The following is a 23074-nucleotide window of genomic DNA, read 5'->3' on the forward strand; positions in this document are numbered from 1 at the left end:
ACCGTTCTATATGGTACCCCGTCACTAGCCCAAGAACTGGAGGGGGTGGCTCTGTCATCTTGTCTACCAGGTAGGCTACTGGGAAAACCAGGCAACCTTGGACCAAAGCGGATCAGGGGCACAAAAGACAACTCCCATCCTTCAAGATCTCTGGAGGGGACGCTGCTGGGGTCTCACGTGGGGCTGTGAAAAGTGCAAGTTTAAAATGGTTTGAAGCTGCAATTTTGTGCCTGAGCACCACAAAGCATTTGTGAGGATGGGTCCTCCACGAGGGTATAGCTCTTTCCCAACATTTCATAATCTGAATTCAGGGATTTGTATCTCAGAGTGAAAAGAAAACTTGTATGGATTTAAAAGAATGAGGTTTTTCACGTATGTGTTAGCCCTAGAATGCTATGTCCTAAGAAGTGAAGCCAACGCATCAAAGAGCATGACTGATAAGCTTATTGCATTTCCAGAGTAGGTACAAGCAGGAAAAACAAGGATGTCTCTTTGAAAGCTTCTTTTCAGGTATTGGTAACTCCAAGTGGCTCCAGCCTACTAAGGAGCCCTGTCTTTATTAAAGGGCCCCAAGTCTCCTTGCCTCGTTTCTCTGTCTGGAAGTTGGATGATCCCACTTGGCATGAGCAAAGATGCACCCAGGCTAGTTTATCATAGCTTGGACTAGAGACCTGAGACAGGGTGAGGCTTTTCTCCAGGCCCTTCCCAGAGGCACTCAAAGAAGCAGAGGCCTTGGACTTGTGGGGAGTGGCCAAGAGCCATGGAGAGAGGAGAGTTCAAGCAGTAACACAGCCAACTTCTCTTAGGTATTTTCAGCCTTGTTCACCTGAGATAAGTTATCTGCCTGCCCCATTCCATGGCTTGGGATACATTTGTAGGATGTTTTCATAAGCAATACATTTGCCAACACTTTACAGATCAGTTACAAAACAGAAACTCTTCCTCACTGCTAGGAAGAAGTGTAGAAGGGGGGAGAAAAAGGGAGAAAAAAATCATGCCTGTAATTGAAGGCAGGTTGGGAGATGTTCATGCTTTGAAATTCTTCTTGTGAAATGTTTATGAAACACTTTCCTCAAACGAGTTATGCAACTGAGACAACAGCTTTGATCATTTTCATCGCTGATGATATATTCATTAGTGTTGGGCTGTTTCCCCCCCGTGAAGGCCATGAGAAAATGCCCATGGGAAAGGGGCTAGGGGTGATACCCCAGCCCCACCATGCCCCATCTCATGATTCCAAAGCAGATGGTGAACCAGGAGATCTCAGATATGCATCTGGTCTAGAAACCCACCTTCTCCATTCTCTAACTTCTAGCTTCTCCCCTATCCCTGGGGCATTTTGCATTATCTTTTTGTAGAGAGAGTGCCAGGGGAGGGCCAGGAGGCAAGGCCCTTGTCTTAGTTTTGCTGGTGTCCTTTTTTGTTTGTTTGTTTTGTTTTAACTTTATTTTTAAATTAGTTTTAGATTACAGAAGTGTTACATTGAAAATATAGGGGATTCCCATGTATCCCCTCCCCCTCTCACATTTTCCCCTATTAATAACATCTTTTATTAATGTGATACATTTGTTACAATAGATGAACAAATATTGAAACATTGCTACTAACCATGGTTTTTAGTTTACATTATAGCTTATGTTTTGCATCGTACAATTTTACAGGTTTTGACAAAATGTATGATGACCTGTATCCGTCATTGCGATATCATGCAGAACAATTCCAATGTCCCCAAAATGCCCTTTGTTCTACTTATTCTTCCCACCCCTTCCCATCAGAAACTCTGATAACCACTATCTTTATATCAATGTTCTTCTGTTGCTACAATAATAATGTCTACTTTGGTCTATGGATGCATTCCCCCCTTATGTTTGTTCATTCCTCAGTCTTGACACTTTGGGGACAGGGATGCCGACTTTGCTTCTGATTGAGAAGGGGCTTAGATCCCTTGGGGCAGATGGATGGAGCTGTCTTGCTTGTGGTTATAGATGCTCTCTGTTTTTTGGGATGGGCATTGTCCATCATCATCATCTTGTTAGTTGTCTTGGGTGAGTCATGAACTGGAGAGTAGGTGTTGCCACAGTACTGAGATTCAGGGCTCAACTGGCATATGGACAGACTGAAGATTTAAGTCTCTGGGACATATATTTAACAGGTACAGAGGTAATTATAGGTTCAAATTAAAGGAGCAGAAGAACTATGTGTAGGGAAATTATAAATGAGTCTAATTCTGTTACATTGATGAAACAGGTTAACTTATATTCCAAGGTAAGACCCACCAATGGGGTGTAGATTTCATGGGGCTGTGTGTCCTGCCTACCATGTGCAGATGTCTCTAGAGCCCTCAGAGTCAACACCCCTGTTTGAGACACTGTTTGAGCAGTCAGTGAGATCCTCCTGAGACATGCATAAGCATAACCTCTGGAATGATCTCCCAACTCACTTTGAAATCTCTTAGCCACAAAAACTCATTTGTATTTAACATTTTCCCCTTTTGGTCAATGTCTTTTTCCAAATGCATCACTAGTTGGTGCTTGGTAAAAATCCCTCGGTGCCAGGGAGGTGCATCCTCAGGAGTTATGTCCCACCCTGGGGTAGGCATGGGGGAAGGCAGTGAGCCTATCAATATGCCAAGTTTGTTTAGAAAGAGGTCACATTTGAGTAAGAAGGAGGTTTTCAGCAGGTAACTCTTAGGCAATAGATATTACTAGGCTAAGTTTCAATTTTATAAGAATAAGGTTCATCAGCATAAGCATTAATATCAATGGCCTGTCCTCTTTCACTCAGTTTGGCCAGTCCCTTTATACCTGTCTCAGAAGTTCCCAGGGTCTCTGTAACAGTGAACACTTGTCCAGTTCACATACCTCCAAGCAGGGAGAAAAAGCCGAGAGAGAAATGTATGAAGGGTTTCCACTCCTCAGAAGGAGCTCGCTCTTTCCAGAAGGAGATTATTGTTTTCTCAAGTAGGTGATGTCAGGGAGTTCACTGGGATTAGAGAAGAAAATCACGATACCATTTCCCCCTCCTGATCACTGCCCAAGCCTCAGTGTAACACCTCTGCACCACTCAGTCAGGGGAGAAGCATCTCATCTAAGTGGACCTGAGAATCAGTGTCTGAGACAACATGGAGCACTCTGTGGTGGCTCATGTCACCAGGGAAGGGACCATTCCATGCAGAGCCTGGAGCCATGCTCCCCTTGCGTGAGAAGAGCCGCCAAACGGGCCCTGGAGACAATCTTTATGATTCCAGGCAGGCTGTGGATTTGGTTGGGTTTTCACAAGTATGGAGGAAATCAGGTTTCCATCCAATTTGCCTCCGGTTCTCACATTAAAAGTCAATGGGATCCCACAGAAGTCTCTTCCAGAGATTCATCTTCTACAGTCTCACCTTCCAGAACCTCAGCCAACACCCAGTTGCCTGGAAAGGTTCCAACCTTTTCTACTCAGCAGCTGTGAAAAGGTTTGTTTTGTTTTTTTTTAAATTGAGAAGGACTTCTTTTCTTAATTTCTTAGTTTCTTATCTCCTTGAGACCATCTCAGAAGTGTGCTGGAGGCAAAAGGGGTTGTCGCTGGATCTCCTTGCCCTCCTGTTCCAGCTCTTCTTTCTCTGAGACCCACCAGCCAAACTTAACTGAGACTTTAGAACTTGTCATTGAGAAAGAAGCCCTCTTTATTGTTTTTCAGTTTGGCTTATTTAGGATTGACTTTTTGGGGGTTATTGTCATCACCGCACTCCCAGAGGATGGGAAATGAAAAATATAAAAAATGAAAGCATAAAAAGTCTGTGAAGCAGTCAAAGGGAAGAACTGTACACAGGGGTCACCAGATAGTCCCAGGATTTTTTTTTCTCTATTCTCAGGCACTTCATTTTCAGAACTGGGAGGTCAGGAGGGCCCCCAAAAGAGTTTTGGGGGCAATTGATCCAGGAAGAAGATCAAAGAAGGAGTTTTCTTTTATGATGGTGCTGGTTTCTGAAATTAAGTATTGCAGGAAGACCTGGCACAGATTCTAACAGATAGCATCCCGGTTGGAGGCAAAGCACATGTTTTCCAGCTCTGTCATAACTGCACCTCCTTATCTCTTCATTGTGCATAATGAATCTATAAAGGAGCCGTGCCACTTGCCTCCCAGCTGGGGCCAGGCCAAGCTGTCTGTGTCGTCTCCACGAGCATGATTTCAGCTCCAAGTTTCCATGTTCTTTCTCTGCCACACTTCCTCCATCCTGTCTCACCTATCCCCCTCAAGAGAGGGGGATGCCTTGGGGTAGGGATAGGGAGAGGTAAAGGGGAAGTATGGGGATGGAAGACTGGCCAAAAAGGCTTTCTTAAGTAAAATCTCCCTCTCAGAGCAAACCTTAAAAGTGTTGTTTTTAAATAAGTAGCTGTTCATCTATTTCTAGTTTTTAAAGGATCTCCTGTCAAATTTCTTCCCAAAATCTAGGTTATGGAAACTCTAATTTCTGGGGGCAGAGGCTTCTTAGATAGAGGTGGGTAGGAAGAGCTGAAGGGGTAGAATGGGGGTAGAGAGTAGGTATCTCCTGGGTGCCCATGGTTTTTGAATTTCCAGGAAGCCCAACTCTCTGCCCTTCCCATCTCTTTGCCTTTCTCCTTAGCCCCTTCTCTCTTTGCTTCCAAGGCTCCAGAACAGTTTCCTCAGATGAGAGAAGAGGGAAATGATTTGTAAAGACCGTCCCTGAAAGACACTTCTTCCTACTAATTCTTTTGCAACCAGGGCTCCTTAGATCTGCATTTGCTGTTTAGATCTCCATTTGATCTGTTTAGATCTTTCTAGAGCTGTGTGCTGTTTAGATCTGCATAATCAAAGAGCCCTGCAGCAACCTGGACTAGCCAAGTCTACCAAATGTACCATGCAATTGGAATTTGTAATTCCATTTTAGGACTGACAAGGAGAAAAATTGTATAGAATCACAAGCAAGTGGGGAAACTGAGTCCCACTGGGTGATGGCTCCAAGTTGCATAGTAAGATAGTGGCAGAGTTAGGTCTTGAAAAACAAGGAAAACCTAGCTCCCTGTTCAATGTTTTCCTCACAGTACCTCCCAGGACCTATGGAAAGAGAGGTTTTATTTGTGTCTCTTATTCAGCTAACATTCATTGCCTTCCTACTATGTGCAAGGCACCATATTCAGGACATCAGTTCCCTTCTCAGTCTCTAATGCCACCTAGTGGGCACTTCTTAATTGTCCAACTAAAGGGAATTGCCTCTTTAGTGATCCAAAGCATCATTTTCCACAGGGATTAAGCAAATTAAGGCTGATAGTCTAAACCTTTAACTTGGGTTAAACTAATACGAGGAGGAGAAATTCCAAGGTGTCAGTGACATTCTCAGTATAAAACAAGAAAGTGGGAAGCGGATTTGGCCCAGTGGTTAGGGCGTCCGTCTACCACATGGGAGGTCCGCGGTTCAAACCCCGGGCCTCCTTGACCCGTGTGGAGCTGGCCCACGTGCAGTGCTGATGTGCACAAGGAGGGTCCTGCCATGCAGGGGTGTCCCTGCATAGTGGAGCCCCATGTGCAAGGAGTACGCCCCATAAGGAGAGCCGCCCAGTGCAAAAGAAAGTGCAGCCTGCCCAAGAATGGCGCCGCACACACAGAGAGCAGACACAACAAGATGACGCAACAAAAAAAGAAACATAGATTCCTGGTGCCGCTGATAAGGATAGAAGAGGTCATAGAAGAACACACAGCAAATGGACACAGAGAGCAGACAACTGGGGGGGAGGAGAGAAATAAGTTAAAAAAAAAAAACCAAGTTAAAAAAAAAACAACAAAGTGATTTAAGGCAAAGTTTCCATGGCCGAGAGTTTCTGTATGGATAGGGAAACAGCAGGTGTCTCCAGCAGAGGGTCTCACCAATCTCTTTTACAAGGTGTGATCTAGATCCTATGCCCCTGTGGTTGGAGGTGAATCCAGAATCACCTGATTTGACTTCCCAAGGGACTTCCTGAAAAATTCCAAGAAGACAGTCATGGTTTGGGTGGGAGGGAGAAGGGTGGGCACAAGTAGTACTTCCTGCCCTGCCCTGAGACACCTGGGGATCCACGAGTGGGTGGTTTGTGCTGTCACTGAAGGGTGGTAGAGATTGGAGAGAGTTTGGAAACCACTACCAGCCCCTCAGGCTGCAGCTGCAACAGTGGCTGTTGAGGGAGACATGTCGTCGCCTGTGAGGAAGACAGGCAGGCAAGGACTGTCACCGAAGCCACGCAGGCAAAGAGGCGGCTGCAGAGGCAGCTTTGCACACAGAAGAGGAAAGGGGTGGAAAACAAGGGGAGGGTGGAGCACATGGAGAGAAAGGTAGTCAGTCCTCCAGATTAGTCATTCCCGGCTTTGGGATTTTATGCACGGGGTTTCACGCACTAAGAAAATAAAAATTTTTTAAATTGGGGGAAAGAAATTAAAAAGCGGGGTGGGGTGGGGAGTAAAGAAAGCATTTTTTCCCCCTCTGTGAGATAGGGAGGCTTTGAGAATACCATTTCAGATCACCATCCTTTTCATACCAGAAAACATATTCTAACCTCTCTTCCCCACCTTCAAGGGAGAAAAGATCATTATCTCAGAATTGAAAAGAATTGAATACACTGAGTTTTCTTTTTCAAAGTCACTACAATATCCCGTTTTCCCTATTTCAATGAAGAAGACGGTAAACTGCGCCACGCACTGGCTCAGCCTCCAGAATGGCGTTTGGCCACAACCACTCTAAGCGGATTCCGCACCTGGCAGAGTGGTACCCTAGACGGCCGCCTCCCCTGTGCCTCCCTCGGCTGCCCTGGCCTGAAGGGCACACCAGTCCAGAAAACCCGTCAGCTGAGGCTAAGCCCCCTGTGGCACACACACACCACCTCTCTCCTGTCTGGGTCACTCAATTCCTGCCTCCATCGTCTCCACGTTTCCATCTCTTGCTGCCTGGGGAGGCCCAGAACTGACACTCACCTCTTGCCTCCACTTACAGATTAAAACCGAGGACCTCGGTGACTCCCTGCAGGATTCTCTCTCCCATCGGCCATGCCACCTGTCTCAAGGATCTGCCATAATGTCCGGAAACCAAATGTCTGGGGTAAATGCCAGCCCATTTCAGGGAACCCCGATAATTCTCAATGGGCCAGTGAGTTTAATTTCAGCCCTCTGCAAAATGCTTGGCACTCAGTGAATCCATATTTGTTTAAAGAAATCCCTGCAGGGAATGTCAGAAAGAGATTAGGAGGCCTGGGGTGGGAGACAGAACACGTGCCTCTACAAGGCGAAGCCTGGCTAGGGATGTGGAAAAGGCGGGCTCGGCTTCTCTGGGAGCAGAGGGCACCAATGGTACCAAACCAATGGACTCGTGGCTGTGCTCCTGGTGTCTGCCAGCCACCTTCAGGGGCGCCCTAGGATGGCAGCTATTGCTACCGTTAGAGAACAGTTCTCTCCCCAGTGGGCACCTGCTGTCTTTCCCAAGGTTTTACATAAAAGTCAAACTAGAATGGAGAGCTGGCGTGGGGAAGAAAGAGATGTGCCTCCTTCTCTGGAAAGATTTAAGCCTAGAATGTGCATTCGTTCCTCCACTTCTTCTTTCAGCCAGGTTGTAGGTTCTTCCAAGTCCTCTCTGTGCACAACCTAAGCTCAGCCCCGTGGGGGCAGAATGCAGGGGGTGGGATCACAGAGGACCCCACAACCCTCAATTATTGGGACTGGAATTCCTTTTTCCTGAACTGGTGGGAAAAAACAGGAGAAAGAGGCTTCTTGTTTAACCGAACCAGTTTGATTAAGAATAGCTTGATTCCTTCCCTCATCCCAGTGCCACTCCAGGAAAGGATTCAGGCCCAGGTCATGGCTTTACAGCATAATCAAGTGGCTTGAGATTTTTCAAAAAATTGTACAATTGGGGCTGCATGTCATTTCTAGGGTAAACCTTTGAGATGGGTAATACCCAGTCTCTACCCTGAAGACATTTCCAAGTCTAGTTGGGAGACAGGCCTGGCATACACACTTTAAATAACAAGGCAAGGGTTAAGTAATATATTGCAAGGCACTGCTTGGCGGAGAGTGGAACCTGTAACCACACTGAGATTAATGGAGCAGCCGCTAAGTGCTAGGCACGGAGCATGCACAGAGGCTCGCAGCAAGGCCACTGCCCTCCAGCACAGTCTGGCCTAATCCACAAGATGGATCAGCAGCCTATAGATGGAGCCGGTGCCCCCAGCCTGTAAATTCCGTGACTCCTGTGTCTCCCCACGTTGCAGGACATGGCTTCCCTCCACCCTCTCCAGCAACTTGTGCTGGTTCCCAGCCACTTACAGTCTGTATCCCAGTTCCTGCTCTCTCAGACCCAGCCCGGGCAGCAAGGTACGTACCCTGGGGTTTCCCACAATAGGGCAAGTCCGCTAAAGCACCTGCTGCTGCTTGCTGGGGGGGCGGAGCTCAGGTGTGGGGCACTCTGGTATGAAGACCAGTTTGTCGTCCTCAGGTGGGTGGAAGGGACTCTGGGATTGCCCCTCCAGACTTAGTCTCCTTCTTTGCTTCTCTTCCCAGCCCCCTGCTGGGTCTGCCCTCCCCAACCCACCCCCATCACCCCTTCCTCCCGCCGCCTCAATTTCATGGAAAGGTGAGACTCAAGGTACAAGGGGGCGTGAGCAAGGAAGAAGCAGGATGTACAGACAAGCCCCAGCTCCTTGGGAATCTACCCTGGATGCTCACTCAGGACTTTTCACCTGTGGAAGCCGCGCTGTTCTGGTCTAGCTGGGTATACTCCGTTTGGGTAGAGCGGCAGTGCCACCCACAGGCTGCAGAGAGGGTTCTCAGGTTTTCTTGATCAGGGAAGCTCCTACCAGAGAACTTCATGGCTGAGAGCAAATGGAATATTAACAGTAGCTAACATTTCTTGAACATGATATGCCAGGAGCTCTGAGTGATTTTCCTGACTTAGCCCTCAAAACCAACGATGCGATAGGCAGGCTTATCATGCCTCTGGTGAGCAACTAGAAAGTACCAGAATGTTCTGACTGAACGCTTGCTTTCAGCCACTGCACTATACTGCCTTTCCCTCTCCCCTCTAGGGCTGGAAGTGAAGTGACAGGGGAAGTATAATCTCTCAGGGCTATTGACAACTCCCAAGTAGAGGCTCTGGAAATCCAGAATTCAAACAAAATCCAACTCTTCTTAGCACCTGCCCAAATTAGAGCCTTTATCCTTACTTTCCAAGCCCTTTCGGAACATGATGATGATGATGAATGACAATATATTAGAACCTTTCTGTCAAGTGTTTATTTGGATTAATCTACATGTTCATATGTCTAGATAACAGTTCATTAAATTTATTTTTGGGAGACTTGAGTGTGGTATGAAAATGATCCAGGCATATAACCAATGAGGCCAGAGTATGATGAGGGGGGGAAAACAACAGTTTAAGGGGAGTGGATGTAACTCAAGTGGTTGATCACCTACTTCCCATGTATGAGGTCCGGGTTTGATCTCCAGTACCTCCTAAAAACAAACAAACGAATGAGGAAACCAGTTCCCATTGGGGAGTGGATGTAGCTCAGTGGTTGAGTGTCTGCCTCCCATGTACAGGGTCCTGGGTTCAATCCCCAGTACCTCCTAAACAAACAAACACCAGTGTTAAGATTTGGAGTCAGAAAAAACAGTTGGAAAGAAATCGCTTCCTAGCTATGTCGTCTTGGGGGACTTACCTAACCTCTCTGAGCTTTCACTTCCTGCTCCATAAAAGTGCGACAATAGTAAAACTCTACCTCGCAAAATTATTGCGGGTTATTTGAAATAATGCACATGAAAAGACTTTGTACATTTAAAAACCCCATATAAATGCCGGGATACTGTTAGCATTACAGCTTCCCGACTCCCAGTCCAGGGTTCTTTATGAGAACTTTCCTGACTATTTATGTTAATAGGGGGAAATTAAGCCCTGACTTTTTAAAAACTGAGGAGCGTGACGTTCAGCATCAGGAGCTCCCCTCCGTCAGTGGCCCAGAACAGAAGAGAGCCGAGAGAGTCCCCAAGGTTCTCCTCCGTGATGGGCGATTGGGGTGATGCACCCCGTTGTCTGCTTTGGTGGTCTGGCGGCTCCATTCCTGCGGGGAGAGTAAGAGGTCCTCCAGGTGGACCTGCCACGGCCACCAACCAGGCAGAGTCCTTCCCAGTTCTCCTGGAGCAGGGAGGAGTTGGAGGTCCTCTGCCAGGTAGAGTCTGTCCACCAGATGGAGCTTCCAGAGGCTTGGGCCCCCGGCCTGCCCTTCTCTCCCCACCCTTCCTCCCGAGTCAAAAGCATCCTGGTTCTGCCGAGAGCCTCTGGCCAATGGCCCACTGCCCTTTGCAGCTGTATGGCCCCAACCCCTTGGTCCCACATCCTTCCAGACTCAGCCAGGCCTTTGCAGCCATCCCAGCTACTTCTCCTGCAGGAAAACACAAATCCCCAGCTCCAGCTTGATGCTCAGTCTCCCCACTTCTTGGGTTTCTTCAAGCCAGAGTAGGTCTTCTTGACCGTCTATTACCTTTGCACCTTTCCAGGAAGACAGGCAGGCGGGCAGACAGGCAGAAGGACTGGTTTGGGGACTGTTGTTTACATATCTGTTTACCCTGTATCTGATTTGCCTCCACCTGTGTGTGGCAATGCCTGGCTCTGCCCCCGGGGGCCTCCCCACAAGGCTCCTAAGTGGGTCGCGGGGCCTGAATAGGCAGCAGGGGGTGGGGGCAGTTCTCATGGTTCTGAAGTTGTAGAGCATGGCTGTCAGATGGCCTGGCTTTTATGTGTTTGTTCCTTTGTCCCCCTCCCCTTCCACCCAGGTCTGCAGCCAAATCTTCTCCCCTTTCCACAGCAACAAAGCAGTCTCCTTCTCCCACAGACAGGACCTGGCCTTGCGTCCCAGGTAAACAGCCACCTTCTTCCTGTTTCCTCCAGGAATGTCTCTGCTCTCGACAGATTGCAGCTTGCTGACCTTGCCCCAGCCCCCTGGACAGGGCACTTATCCCTCTGGATAAGGAAACAGCAAGGGACTATCCCTAGTGACACAGGAGATCCTGGCTCAGTCAGGGAGCCAATTTACCCACTAGCAGCTGAGGGACAAGAATTAGCACCCAGAGATGTCACTCCCTCGTCTCCAGCCCTATCAGGCCCTAGCATCCCTCCTCTGAGAACCAGGGCTTGGCTCGCTTTCCAGGTACGTCAAGGTGGCCTCCGGCCCTGCCTAGGTGCTCTCCAGCCCCAAGGAGGAGACTAGAGTGCTCCAGGCTTGGTGGCCTGAGCCCACAAGGCCACACCAGCCTCTCACCTCTGGTCCTCTCCTAAGCACCCCTGTTCCTCACTGCCTCCTGCAGCAGGCGTGCGTGTGGACCAGGCAGAGCTGCTGTGGATTCGCATGGCACCATCTTGCCATTTATTTTATTTTTTTATTTTTTTAAAGATTTATTTATTTATTTATTTATTTATTTATTTAATCCCCCACCCCCACCCCACCCCCGGTTGTCCGGTTGTCTGTTCTCTGTCTATTTGCTGCGTCTTGTTTCTTTGTCCGCTTCTGTTGTCGTCAGCGGCATGGGAAGTGTGGGCGGCGCCATTCCTGGGCAGGCTGCACTTTCTTTCGCGCTGGGCGGCTCTCCTTACGGGGCGCACTCCTTGCCCGTGGGGCTCCCCTATGCGGGGGACACCCCTGCGTGGCAGGGCACTCCCTGCGCGCATCAGCACTGCGCATGGGCCAGCTCCACACGGGTCAAGGAGGCCGGGGGTATGAACCGCGGACCTCCCATGTGGTAGACGGACGCCCTAACCACTGGGCCAAATCCGTTTCCCCATCTTGCCATTTAGAAAGACGGGCACCTCTTCCTCTGGTCAGATGCAGCCTTATGCCAGGGTCCGTGGCTTGGTGAGAGCAGCATGAGCTGTATCTTGACTGCCACGCCTCCCCCCATCTGGGCGTCCCATGCAGATAAGAACCTGCACAGCTGTATGAGATGGCTGTGTGTGGACTAGACGAGATCCACTGCAGAGAGCCCAATGCCCCTTTTCTGTGGTCAGATCCCCACTCCTCACTAAGGACTTGGCTTTTGGAGAGGGCTAGAGGAGCCCCACTGAAGGCGCCTGGAGGGTTGAGAGTGCCATCTAGTGGTCCCAAGAAATCCTACCTCTCTCCTGGCTGCTCTCCTCCAAATCTCACATTCATAGACTTAAGAGTTGAAAAAGAGCTTACTATTCAAGACCAACTCTCACATCTTATAATATTAGATAAGAGGGAGATTATAAGCAGAGAGACAGTTTAGAAGATTAGTAAGATCATTCTGGGGAAGTGGATGTGGCTCAACTGATAGAGCATCCGCCTACCATATGGAGGGTTGAGGGTTCAAATCCAGGGTCTCCTGACCTGTGTGATGAGCTGGCTCATGTGCAGTGCTGATGTGCACAAGGAGTGCCATGCCATGCAGGGGTGTCCCCTGCGTAGGGGTGTCCATGTGCAAGGAGTGCGCCCTGCAAGGAGAGCCGCCCCGTGTGAAAAAAGCGCAGACTGCCCAGGAGTGGTGCCACACACATGGAAAGCTGATGCAGCAAGATGACAAAACAAAAAAAAAGCCACACATTTTCCCGGTGCCACATGACAAGAATGCAAGCAGACACAGAATAACACACAGCAAATGGACACAGCGAGCAGACAACGGGTGGGAAGGGGAGAGAAATAAATAAAATAAATTAAAAAAAAAAAAAGATCATTCTGGAGAGGGCTAGGTTTTGGCTTAGGGTTGTAGCAATAAATAAAGAGAGGAAGGGATGAATGAGAAATTTTGAGAAGTTGAAGCAGTGCAATTTGATAATTGGATGTAGGTGGGTGATGGAAGGTCTAGCAGAGAGCTCAAAGAGTAGTTGTGAAATGAAAGAACAAAGGAATTAATGAAAGGGAAGAATCAAAGAGGCCTGAGGCTTTTTCCTGAATGTCTGATTTACCACCATCACCCCCAAACAGGTCTGAAACTATAATGATTTCAAACTATTCATTGGAGGAATTCCTTAATTCCTTAATTTCTTTCTGGTCCTTTTGCCTTCTCCCTCTTAAAGATGACTATTTGAATGCTAAGACTGAATATCTTGGCAGAGAGAAGTGAAATTAACCCCAATCTAGGGAAAGGGTAAAATTGTAAGGGGAGAAAAAGGCAGTCTTAGCTCACAAGGACAGTGACCTCTGGGCTGGGCAAAATGCTTGAGCCGCTAGGCCTCGACTTCACCCCATCTATGTGGCATGATAGACATTGCCGAGACTTGGATTTATTCCTGACTTCCAGCAGGCACGGCATGGAATCTAGGTTTAAGGGTATATTTTTCTATGAAAATAAACTAAAGGAGATATTCAACAATGAATGAGACCCATGTGCATTTTAGATGGCATTGGAATATCTTTGAGCAAACAAAAGCAAATCAAAACAAAACAAAACAAAATTCTCACAAAAGAAAATGGTGGTTTAGAAAGTAAAATGGCCGTCATATAAAACTGAGATTTTACGGAACTTATATTAGTATAAAGAACTCTCAAGTGTCCTCTATTTTCTTCCATTAAGACTTGTTGAACTTCTTTTACCCGCTTTTTGGAAAAGAACAGGCAAGATAAACAACATTTTCCTTATCCCAAGCTGAGATTTGTTTTTGGAACCTTTGCCAACAACCCTGCTGGTTCCTTTTATAGTGGAAAACTAAAAGGAGGAAGTTACCTGCTCAGAGTCAAGTAGTGAGTCATAGAAAAGAACCCAGAAAGGCCACCTCCCTATCTTACACTCCTACTGTTTGTACCCCAGCTCTTCTATTTATTTGCTGAAGTGTCATAGAAACTCCAATTTCCACTTTGATGCCTTCAAAAAATAGGAATTGAATGTACCCAGGGATCTATGCTTCTTTATGTGGGTCCGTGCATGAGAAATATCAGAGAGTATAGTTGATATGTTGAATATTTGTGCATCTGCTTGGTATGTGCTCCCTATTAGGCCATTGGGCGCCCTGGGCTGCCAGGATCCTCTTTAGAGTCCCATCTGGAAGCATCCCCGCATCTCCCAGTGCCCAAGCATCTGCCCAGCACTGGTGGGACCGATGAGCCCAGTGACCTTGAAGAGCTGGAGAAGTTTGCCAAGACCTTCAAGCAGAGGCGCATCAAGTTGGGCTTCACCCAGGTTTGGTTTTGGGGGAGGAGATGGGAGGATTGAGTTCAGTGATTGGGGACTGGGCTTCCCAAGTGCAGGTTTCAAGAGCCACCTGAGGCTTGATGTGTGGGACAGCCTCATTGTGTCCCTGAGTTCTCTGAGCAAAGGACATAGTTACATTGGCCGGGAAAGTGAGGGCCATGCTGGTGGAGGAGGTAGAGAAATGAGAGCCAGGCGAGGGGCTCAGTACATGGGTGTGGTCCTCTGGGAGTCTAGGGAGAGTTAATGTATTCTCCACCTTAGAGGGAAAGACTTGGAAAGGAGCGGAAGGTTTTGGTTGGGTAGGTGACAGGTGCTAGGATGGTGGGGGAGATGGGCAAAGAAGAGGAGAAGCCTGCCTCTCAAGGTGCCTTCTCTCACTCCGCGTGCACAGGGCGACGTGGGGCTGGCCATGGGGAAGCTCTACGGCAACGACTTCAGCCAAACGACCATCTCGCGATTTGAAGCCCTCAATCTGAGCTTCAAGAACATGTGCAAGCTCAAGCCCCTGCTGGAGAAGTGGCTGAATGATGCAGGTAAGCCCCCCCAGGAAGTGAGGGTAGGGGGAGCCCTGGAGGATTCTGTAGTGAGGGGCCTAGTAACTTGCTTGGGGGTTTTGGGGGTATCAGCACATAACATCCCTTTCTTCTCTCCTGGGTCTGAAAAATAAGACACAGGCCACAGCAAGTGGAGGTGAAAATGTCTGCTTCTATTACTGATCAAGACTTTTGGAGACATGGCTCACGTGCCCCCATTCCATTTCCTACCCCAGACCCACCTGGCCTAGACATGAGGCCAGCTCACCAGATTTCCCAGACTGCTGTCTGCAAGAGGTCTAGGGCAGGTTTCTGGAAGAGGTTTCTGAACTTGGGCACTATTGATATTTATTTTTGGCTGGATAATTCTTTGTGATGGGAGATTGTCCTTTGAGTTGTATATTTAGTAGTATCCCTGATCTCTCCCCACTAGATGCCAATAGCACCCCCCCCCAATTGAGATACTTCAAAATGTCCCCAGCCCTTGCCCCATGTCCCCAGCAGGGGATGTACAGTTGAGAACCACTGGACTAAGTGGAGAGAGGAGGGAAGGAACAGCGCAGTTCCAGGGCTTGGCTCTATTCACTGAAGACATGTGGGCTGTGGTTACAGTGGGGAGGGGGGACAGGGCAGGGCGGCAGTCGGGGGTGTTGTCTCCATGGAAGTCCCTCCTGGTGGAAAGGTGAGAGATGCACAATGAAAGTGTCTCCCTGCCCCCCAACAGTCTGTCCCTTGAGCAGCTTTTAGGCTCATTGGGAAAGGGCCCTATAGACACGTGATCCCCACTGATGCCTGACTCCTCCTGCGGGAGGTCCCTGCCCACTGATCACACGGCCTCAGCTCCACCACTAACCCGGAGACGCAGATCCCTTTAACGCCAGCATTTGCTGCCGAGGGCCAGTGGTTGTAGCTCAAAACACCAGCTCACACTTTACGTGGTATTCATGTCCCCTCCCCCCAGAGAAGACCAGGCTCAGGAGCGTCACGTGGAGGCCCCCTCACACCCACACATGCCGCTGATGTCTGGGCACCCCTGAACCATGACTGCAAACATTGGAGACGCGGCGGGGGGGTCGAGGAGGACCTTTGCCCAGAACAACAAGGAGCAGTGGGGCTCTTGGTCTGTCCTGATTTCCCTGCTGGGGGAGGGGCACTGGTCCTGAAAATGCCCCTGTAGAACCTGCTGGCAAGGGTGGCCACTGGACCTCAAGTCCCTTAGGACAGGGCCCGACCTGGACTCTCGTGCCCTTCTCTGAGCTTCTTTGCTCTCCCCACCTGCTTACAGAGTCCTCTCCTTCGGACTCCTCGGCCAGCACCCCCAGCTCTTACCCCACCCTCAGCGAAATGTTTGGTCGGAAGAGGAAAAAAAGGACCAGCATCGAGACCAACATCCGCCTGACCCTGGAGAAGAGATTTCAAGACGTGAGCACCCCGTCGGGTGGGGGCAGGCGGGCAGGCACACGGGCCCCTGGAAGCAGAGGCACCCCCCTTTTTCAGGCTCCCAGGCCACTGAGGTAGCCTGTTGGAGTGAAAGGCTGCCCCTCATTTTGGGTACCAGGAGCTTCTCCACTGGTCCACCTGGCCCCATTGCACCTCTCACCGGCAGCTTTGAAGAACAGGGTATAGAGTCCCGGGAGAGGCTGTGTCTCTGGAGCCAGGAGAAGGGAAGGGAGCAAAGCCAGGGCATTGCATATCAATTCTTTCTTTGCATATGAGGTAAATTTCCTATGTTCTAACTTACAAAAGTAATAAATGCCCATTGCAGACAATTCGAAATATACTAGAAGGTAGAAAGAAACCACCGCCAAATGCCATCTAAATGTATTTCTTTCTATTCCCTTCTTCCAGGCACATTTAAATATCTCCTTTCATATTGAGCACATACATTTTTTTGAACTTGTAGTAAAAGCATATTCTCGGGCCATAGTGTGGAAGCTAATAATAGCAGATATGAGCCCTGCGGGGCTGTGGAGAGAAGAGGGAAAAACAGATGAGGTCCAAACAGCTTCTAGGCAGGATCCCTCGGGGAGCAGCCACCAGAGCCTCCATCCTCACCACGGGTCCCTAAGGACCAGCCTTGCAGGCTCCAGGCCTCGAGGGCTGTGACACCTCCAGGGCTCTCCCAGGGCACGCGGTCGGAGGATTCGAGGGACGCATACTGCCGACAGGCTGATGGGAGCTGGCTCTCCCTTCTGATTAGGTTTCTCAGAGCAAAAAGGTTAAAGGAGGGTGGGAAGGGGCTGCGATCAAAGACTGGGTGGGAGGGTCACAACAAGGGAGCAATGGCCCTATATTCTGTGCACCTATCCTGCAGTAGCGATGGGTCACGTGCGTTATTTGTCATTTGCTATGTGATGTAGGAGGGCAGGAAGAAATGACAAGGGAGAATATCAGGTTATGAGGAAAGCACAGATGGGAGAGGGCTGCTGAGGATTCTGCCTGCCCCATACAACTCTTCAGAACAGCTCTGAAGGAGGGGGTGTGGAAAGAAAACCTACATATTTGGAACCTCTGCTCTCTGTCAGATCCTGTGCATGGCAGTTTAGACACATTTTCCCATTTAATCCTCACACGACATATCATACATATGATAGACATTATTATTTCATTTCATAGATGATAAGGTTGAGGCTCAGAGATATCAAGAATGTTTCCTAAGGACACACAGGCAGTGAGAAAGCCTGTATTCCATCCTAGATCCATCAGCCTCTAAAGTCTTTAATCTGTCTATTGTTCTACCCTCCATGCTTGGAACATTTGTGCCCCACCTTCCCCTAGTCCTTTTTCCTGACCACCCTCTGGCCCTCTTCTCCCTATAGAACCCCAAGCCCAGCTCAGAGGAGATCTCCATGATTGCAGAGCAGTTGTCCATGGAGAAGGAGGTGGTCAGGGTCTGGTTCTGCAACCGTCGCCAAAAGGAGAAGAGAATCAACTGCCCTGTGGCTGCACCCATTAAATCACCCATCTACAATTCCCGACTGGTGAGTGGCTGGGAACCAAACCACCTGCCAAGCCCTTGAGGAAGTGATGCCTGGAGGGTGCAGAGTCTTCTCCACCCTGGGAGAAATGGTTGTTGGGGACTTCTCCATCCATGGGGGCAATGACTGGTGAAGGGAGTTGGAGATGATATTTTCCCTGAGTCTTGAGCACTCAAGGATGGGTGAAAATCAGCCTTGTCTCAGGTGGGACATAGCTGTTTCATAAAGCCCACACCGTTGTCCAAACATTTCTTGAGCATCTACTGTGTGTTGGACTTTGCGCCACGTACTTAGTATACAAAGATAAATAATATTTTCTCCCTGCCCTGGAGGACCTCACTGCCTAGCATAGCAGGCAGACAAACAAATGATAAATATTTCTCTAAGAGAACTTCGGAGCAGCAGCTAACAGAGCCTTGGGAGGTGGTAGTTATGGAAGGCTTCCCCAAGGAGATAATTAATACCTGAGCCAAGTCAGAAAAGGATAAGAGTGAAGATGCAAATAAATGGGGAGGTGGAGTTCTCAGTAGGAGAAAGTAGGAGGACCATGGTCTAGAACCAGGGGAATTGATGGCACATTGAAGGATCCATGTGGAAGAATTGAAAGTTGAGCCCGGATAGATAAGCAGGTCCCAGATTCTGAAGAGACCACATGCAATGCTGAGGAACTTGAAGGTTGGGGGACTCATTGAAGGATTTTAAGCAGATCAGCATGACCCCATCTGCTTTTTAGAGTGATCACTCTGGCTGCAGCACAGAAGATGGTTTTGAGAGGCACTGGCTTGGATGTAAAGAAGCCAGTTAGTCCATGACTTCTGTTGCCCAGTAGAGAATGAGGGCAGGAGCATAGCTGTGTTGTAAGAATGAGGGGGATGGGAGAGGTTCAAGAGATAATAATTAGAAGGTAAACTTATTAGGTGTTGGCTAATGAATTGGAAACTGGGTGGGGATGGGGAGAGTGATGCAGGAAGGAGACTAATCTGGGGTGACTCTCAGGGTGCAGGCTGGGCTGATTGGGTAGATGGTGGTGCCCTTTATGGACCAAGCAAACACAGCAGGTGGAGCTGCTTTGGGAGGAGAGACACGTGATGGTTTCAGTTCCTGACATCTTTATGATATATGGTGAGGCCTGTAGGACACCCAAGTGGGAGTCTCCCTGGGAACTTGGAATGGTGGGTCTGGAGGTCAGGAGAGAAGGCTGGGATGCAGATATAGATTGGGAAGTCACAAGCATCCCAGCAGTGGTTGAAATCCCAGGTGAGGAGGTGCTCACTGATGGGAAGCAAAGAGGAGAGGTCAAGGCTAACCCCTGGGGAACACCAACATTTGTGGGATGGGCAAAGGAAGAGGAGCACGGGGAGAAACTGAGAAGGAGGAGCCAGAAAGGCAAGAAACTGCAACCGAGTGAGCGAGGGGTGACAGACAGGGAGGAGCCCTGTAAAGTGCTATGGGCAGCATGGATAAAAGGCACCCTAATCAGAATAGGGTTGAGGAGGGCTGACCCCTAATTCGTTTGAAGGACAAATTAGGAGTTGGCAAGAGGAACAGCCTGCCAGGCAGAAGGAACAGCCTGTGAAAAGGCATAAAGCAATGCGATACATTAGGAGAATCACAAGCGTTTAAGTCTGACTGTAGCCAATGGTTAGGACTAAGACTTAGGGAGGTGGATGGGCCATGAAGATCAGATTACCCCAAAAGCTGAGAAGAACCATTGAAAATTTTAAATTGGAGACCACATAATATTCCTTCATTCATGCCTTTCTTAAATATTTATTGAGCACCTGCTGGCCCTAAGGATACAGTCATGGACAAGACACATGAGATCCCTGCCTACAGAAGAGTAGACAGATATTAAATAAATGCTCTTTGAAGTAGATGAAGGTTTCAGAGAAGATGTACATGTATTTGAGGGACCCAGCCTAATTTGGGGTGTCAGGAGCTCCCAAAGTCCAACTTCTGGGTAATGGTACTTAAATTGACATGAGAAAAATGAGTAGAGATTCAAGGGGAGAGGGTCTGAGTTGGAGGTGGGCAGATGAGTATAGGGAAGAACATTCCAGGCAGAAGCAGCAGCATGTACCACCGCCTGAGGCTGGCATGGGTGGGGAGGAGGAAGCATAGAGGGGAATGGGCTGGAACCTGGGTGTGAAAGACAGCGAGCAAGTAGGAGGTGGAGCGGCAGCAAGGCTGGATTGAGTAGGGTCTTGCAGGCCATCTTAAGGGATTTGGACCATATCCTGAAAGTTTTTGAATCGTTCAAGATGGGGTTTAGTTTGGAGCAGATGGTTGGTCTTGTTTTGGTTTAGCCCCAACCCTGGGCACCAGCACTGAGAGATGTGGCAGGGGCTCTAGAGGAGCCTTGAAATGGCTTCATTCATCAGCATCATTTCTTCAGCGCCTCTTGCCTGACCACCCACTTGGTTCTGGGCACTCTGGTGGCACTGGGGAATCAGCAGCACACCACACAGCCATTGCCCAGTGCTCAGGAAGCCTACAGCCTAGTGGGGAAGAAAGACAGGCAATAAATAATCACACTAACGCTCATGTGCGTGTGCCATGAAGGAGGAGGTCAGTGTGCTACCAGGGAGAGCAATGGGGAAGCTGACCTACTCTTCAGCTGCGTTCTCTCCTCTCACCTACTTAAGCTGTGACCTTTTGCTGCCTCACCTAATTCTGAAAGTGAAAAATGTTCTGATTCTATCAGGTCCTTGGGTCTCTTATACCTTGTGATTAGGACATACTTTCTTGTGCCTGTCATACAAAATGAGCTCCAAGATATATAGATAAGTGAAAGAAAGAGAAGAGAGGGAGGGAGGGAGGAAGGAGGAAAAATGGTACAGACCAGTGTGTGCAGAATGCTGTGTTTCCATCCAGGGCAGCCCATCCATAGGTATGCTTGCATATGCATAGCCTGGCTCCGGAAGGAAACACAAGCAACTGGGCGACTAAATCCATTACTATTTATTTAACAATAACAACAAATTTCTTGGGTGTGGCAGCAGGGAGGGAGGAGGAGAGAGACAGGCAGATCCTTGATAACATCTCTTGCCACCCTGCCACCCCTCCCACGCTGGGCCCCACACCCATCTCCACCCTTCATGGGCCCCCAGCTAGAGAGGAGATTCATTGTAAAAGGCTACCGAAAGAAGTGAGAACCACTGCTGATTAATTAGAAAATGAGTACAAGCTGCATCCTGTTAGGACGAGATGTTCCAAATTTGGGAGGAAGGGGGTATGAGGGAGGGATATCAAATCACAGCTCTGAGAGCAGAACTTCCTTTCAATGTCCTTTAAAAATGTGGATGGGAGCTTCCCCTGTCAGCATATGGGAAGGGGAAGGGACAGTATGGGGCTCAAATGAGTTTAATAACACCGAGAGACAAATAGCAGTGGACAGCTTCCTCCAGGACTAACATTTGACAGGCTGGTACTCTTTGGCAGGCCTTGGGCTGGAAGCTTTACGGGCATTGTCTCATTACATCTTAATTAAAAGCAAATATGAGGGAGGTATTACTCCTATTTTACAGACGAGGGAATCGAATCATAGCAGGGTTAGGTAACTTATCCTGAGTCCCACAGATTCTTAGTGGTAGAGCTGGTCTCCCCTCCCGATCTGTTGGGCTCCACATTCCATTCTTGCTTTTAATATATCTTGTTCTAGGTTGTTCTAGGATAATAATACTGATGGGAAGATTTCTGAGCTGCCTGGGAGGTTAAATTAGAGTTTCCTAAGTCCCTTCCAAATCTGAGTTGATGATGCGTTGAGGTCTCCAGGGCAAGAAGAAAAGTTTCAGAGACCAACATCCAGCTTTCTCAGTTATGTGTGTGGAGTCCATGTTCCATTTATCAGCCAGGCTGAGGAAGTTCAAAATAGTCTTGTTAGGACTGGACACATTGATGCACAGAACACAGGCAGGGTTCTCTTAGGAAGGAAGAAGTGGGGGATGGAAATCGGCAGGCTGGGAGCCCTACCTGCCCCACTCGGGTCCGAGAGGCTCGCTCGTCTCACAGCCAGGGCACTGGGGGATGGCAGCCTTCTACCTGGTGGTGCCCAGGCAGCGCCAGCAGAGACATGACGGAGCGGGGCCTGCTGCCACAGCCCTGACCTGGATGCCTGGACCAGGTGCAGAAGGGACCATGGAGTGTGGGTTGGGACCAGGAAGTCCAAGAGGACCAAGAGCCCTAGCCTCTGCCAAGTGGAGAGCCCCATGTCAGAAGGGCATGAGGTCGGAGAAGGGAGTGGGCATTTACAGGCTTCTGTTGCTTTTCAGGTCTCTCCCTCGGGGTCTCTGGGCCCCCTTTCTGGCCCTCCTGTCCACAGCACCATGCCTGGAACAGGTGAGTGGTAAAGAGAGGGTTCTGAGAAGCACAAGAATTCTTTTTAAAAGGTGAGAGTTTAGAACTGTAAGGCACCTTCCTAAGTCAGCAGCCCCTCAATGGACTTCAAAGGATATCACCATCTGTGCTGGAAAAGAAAGGGTTCCGTGATCACGTAAATTTGGGAAATGCTGAGGTAAGCAAAATGGAAGCAAGTGTTGGTTTCGTGTTAATTGCAGCACCTTGCGGCACTCACATGAGGAAGGCTGAAGGGAGGCAGGGCTTTCCAAACCCATTTTCTCCAGAACACTCTTCTTTCAAAGAAGTTCTCCTAATACATCAGAGCCCATATGTCCAAGCATGCCCAGGGCAGTCCCAGAGCTGCCTCTTGTTCCAACATAATTATCCATCACATCCCCTTCTACTCTTCAAAGTGTCTTTGATTAGATGGTAAAATACATGTCACCCTATCCATGGACTACTGCTTGGGAAACCCCAGCACAAGAATTCAGTTTAATCTAAACCTGCCATTTTATAGGGGAAGAAAATGAGCTTCAGGGAAGGGAAGCAAGTTCCCACAGGCCACAGCGTTGCTTAGTGAATGACTTGGGATGGGACTCAGATGGTTCAGTGCTCTTTCTAGAAGGCCAATGTGCCCTCGCTTTGTGCAGATGGGGAACCTAGAAAAGCTGGCAATCTTTAATTGTACTCTCGGGTCCCCCTTTCCTCCCTTGGCATTTTTCTTTCTTCCCTTCTTTCTTCCTCTTTCCTAGGCTTGTTTCTTTTTCCCCTCCCACCTCTTCGTCTGGGGCTGCATCTGCCCAGCCCAGGGTGTGTCCTGGAGTAGGATGATTTTGGCAACCATCCTTCTTGCGTTTGGCAAGTCTTGGACTTGCAGAACCAGCTGTGCCACTCTCCAGGGCCTGAGCATTGGGCTGAGAGCCCCCTGGGCACAGGCGTCCAGGCTGACATGGTAGGAGGTGGGCAGATGGGTGGGGGATAGGGAGAGGGTGAGAGCCCTTCGGGGATACACCCAGGAATCGAGTATCTGAAGGGTGAAGCGACAAGGTCCCAGGACCCAGCAGA

At 49.0% G+C, this 23074-nt stretch overlaps 1 protein-coding gene across 1 annotated transcript in view; it reads left to right on the plus strand.

Moving 5' to 3' along the window:
- POU2F3 (POU class 2 homeobox 3) overlaps nt 1–23074 on the plus strand; it is a 75708-nt gene that overhangs the window by 50256 nt on the left and 2378 nt on the right. The window contains exons 4-11 of the mRNA XM_023589111.3: nt 6965–7069; nt 8235–8337; nt 10792–10874; nt 13966–14148; nt 14552–14693; nt 15979–16115; nt 17513–17674; nt 21943–22009. Coding sequence (XP_023444879.1) covers nt 6965–7069; nt 8235–8337; nt 10792–10874; nt 13966–14148; nt 14552–14693; nt 15979–16115; nt 17513–17674; nt 21943–22009 — 982 coding nt within the window. The remainder of the gene's footprint in view (nt 1–6964; nt 7070–8234; nt 8338–10791; nt 10875–13965; nt 14149–14551; nt 14694–15978; nt 16116–17512; nt 17675–21942; nt 22010–23074) is intronic.

Source organism: Dasypus novemcinctus, chromosome 27 (genome assembly GCF_030445035.2).
Source record: "Dasypus novemcinctus isolate mDasNov1 chromosome 27, mDasNov1.1.hap2, whole genome shotgun sequence".
NCBI lineage: Eukaryota > Metazoa > Chordata > Mammalia > Cingulata > Dasypodidae > Dasypus > Dasypus novemcinctus.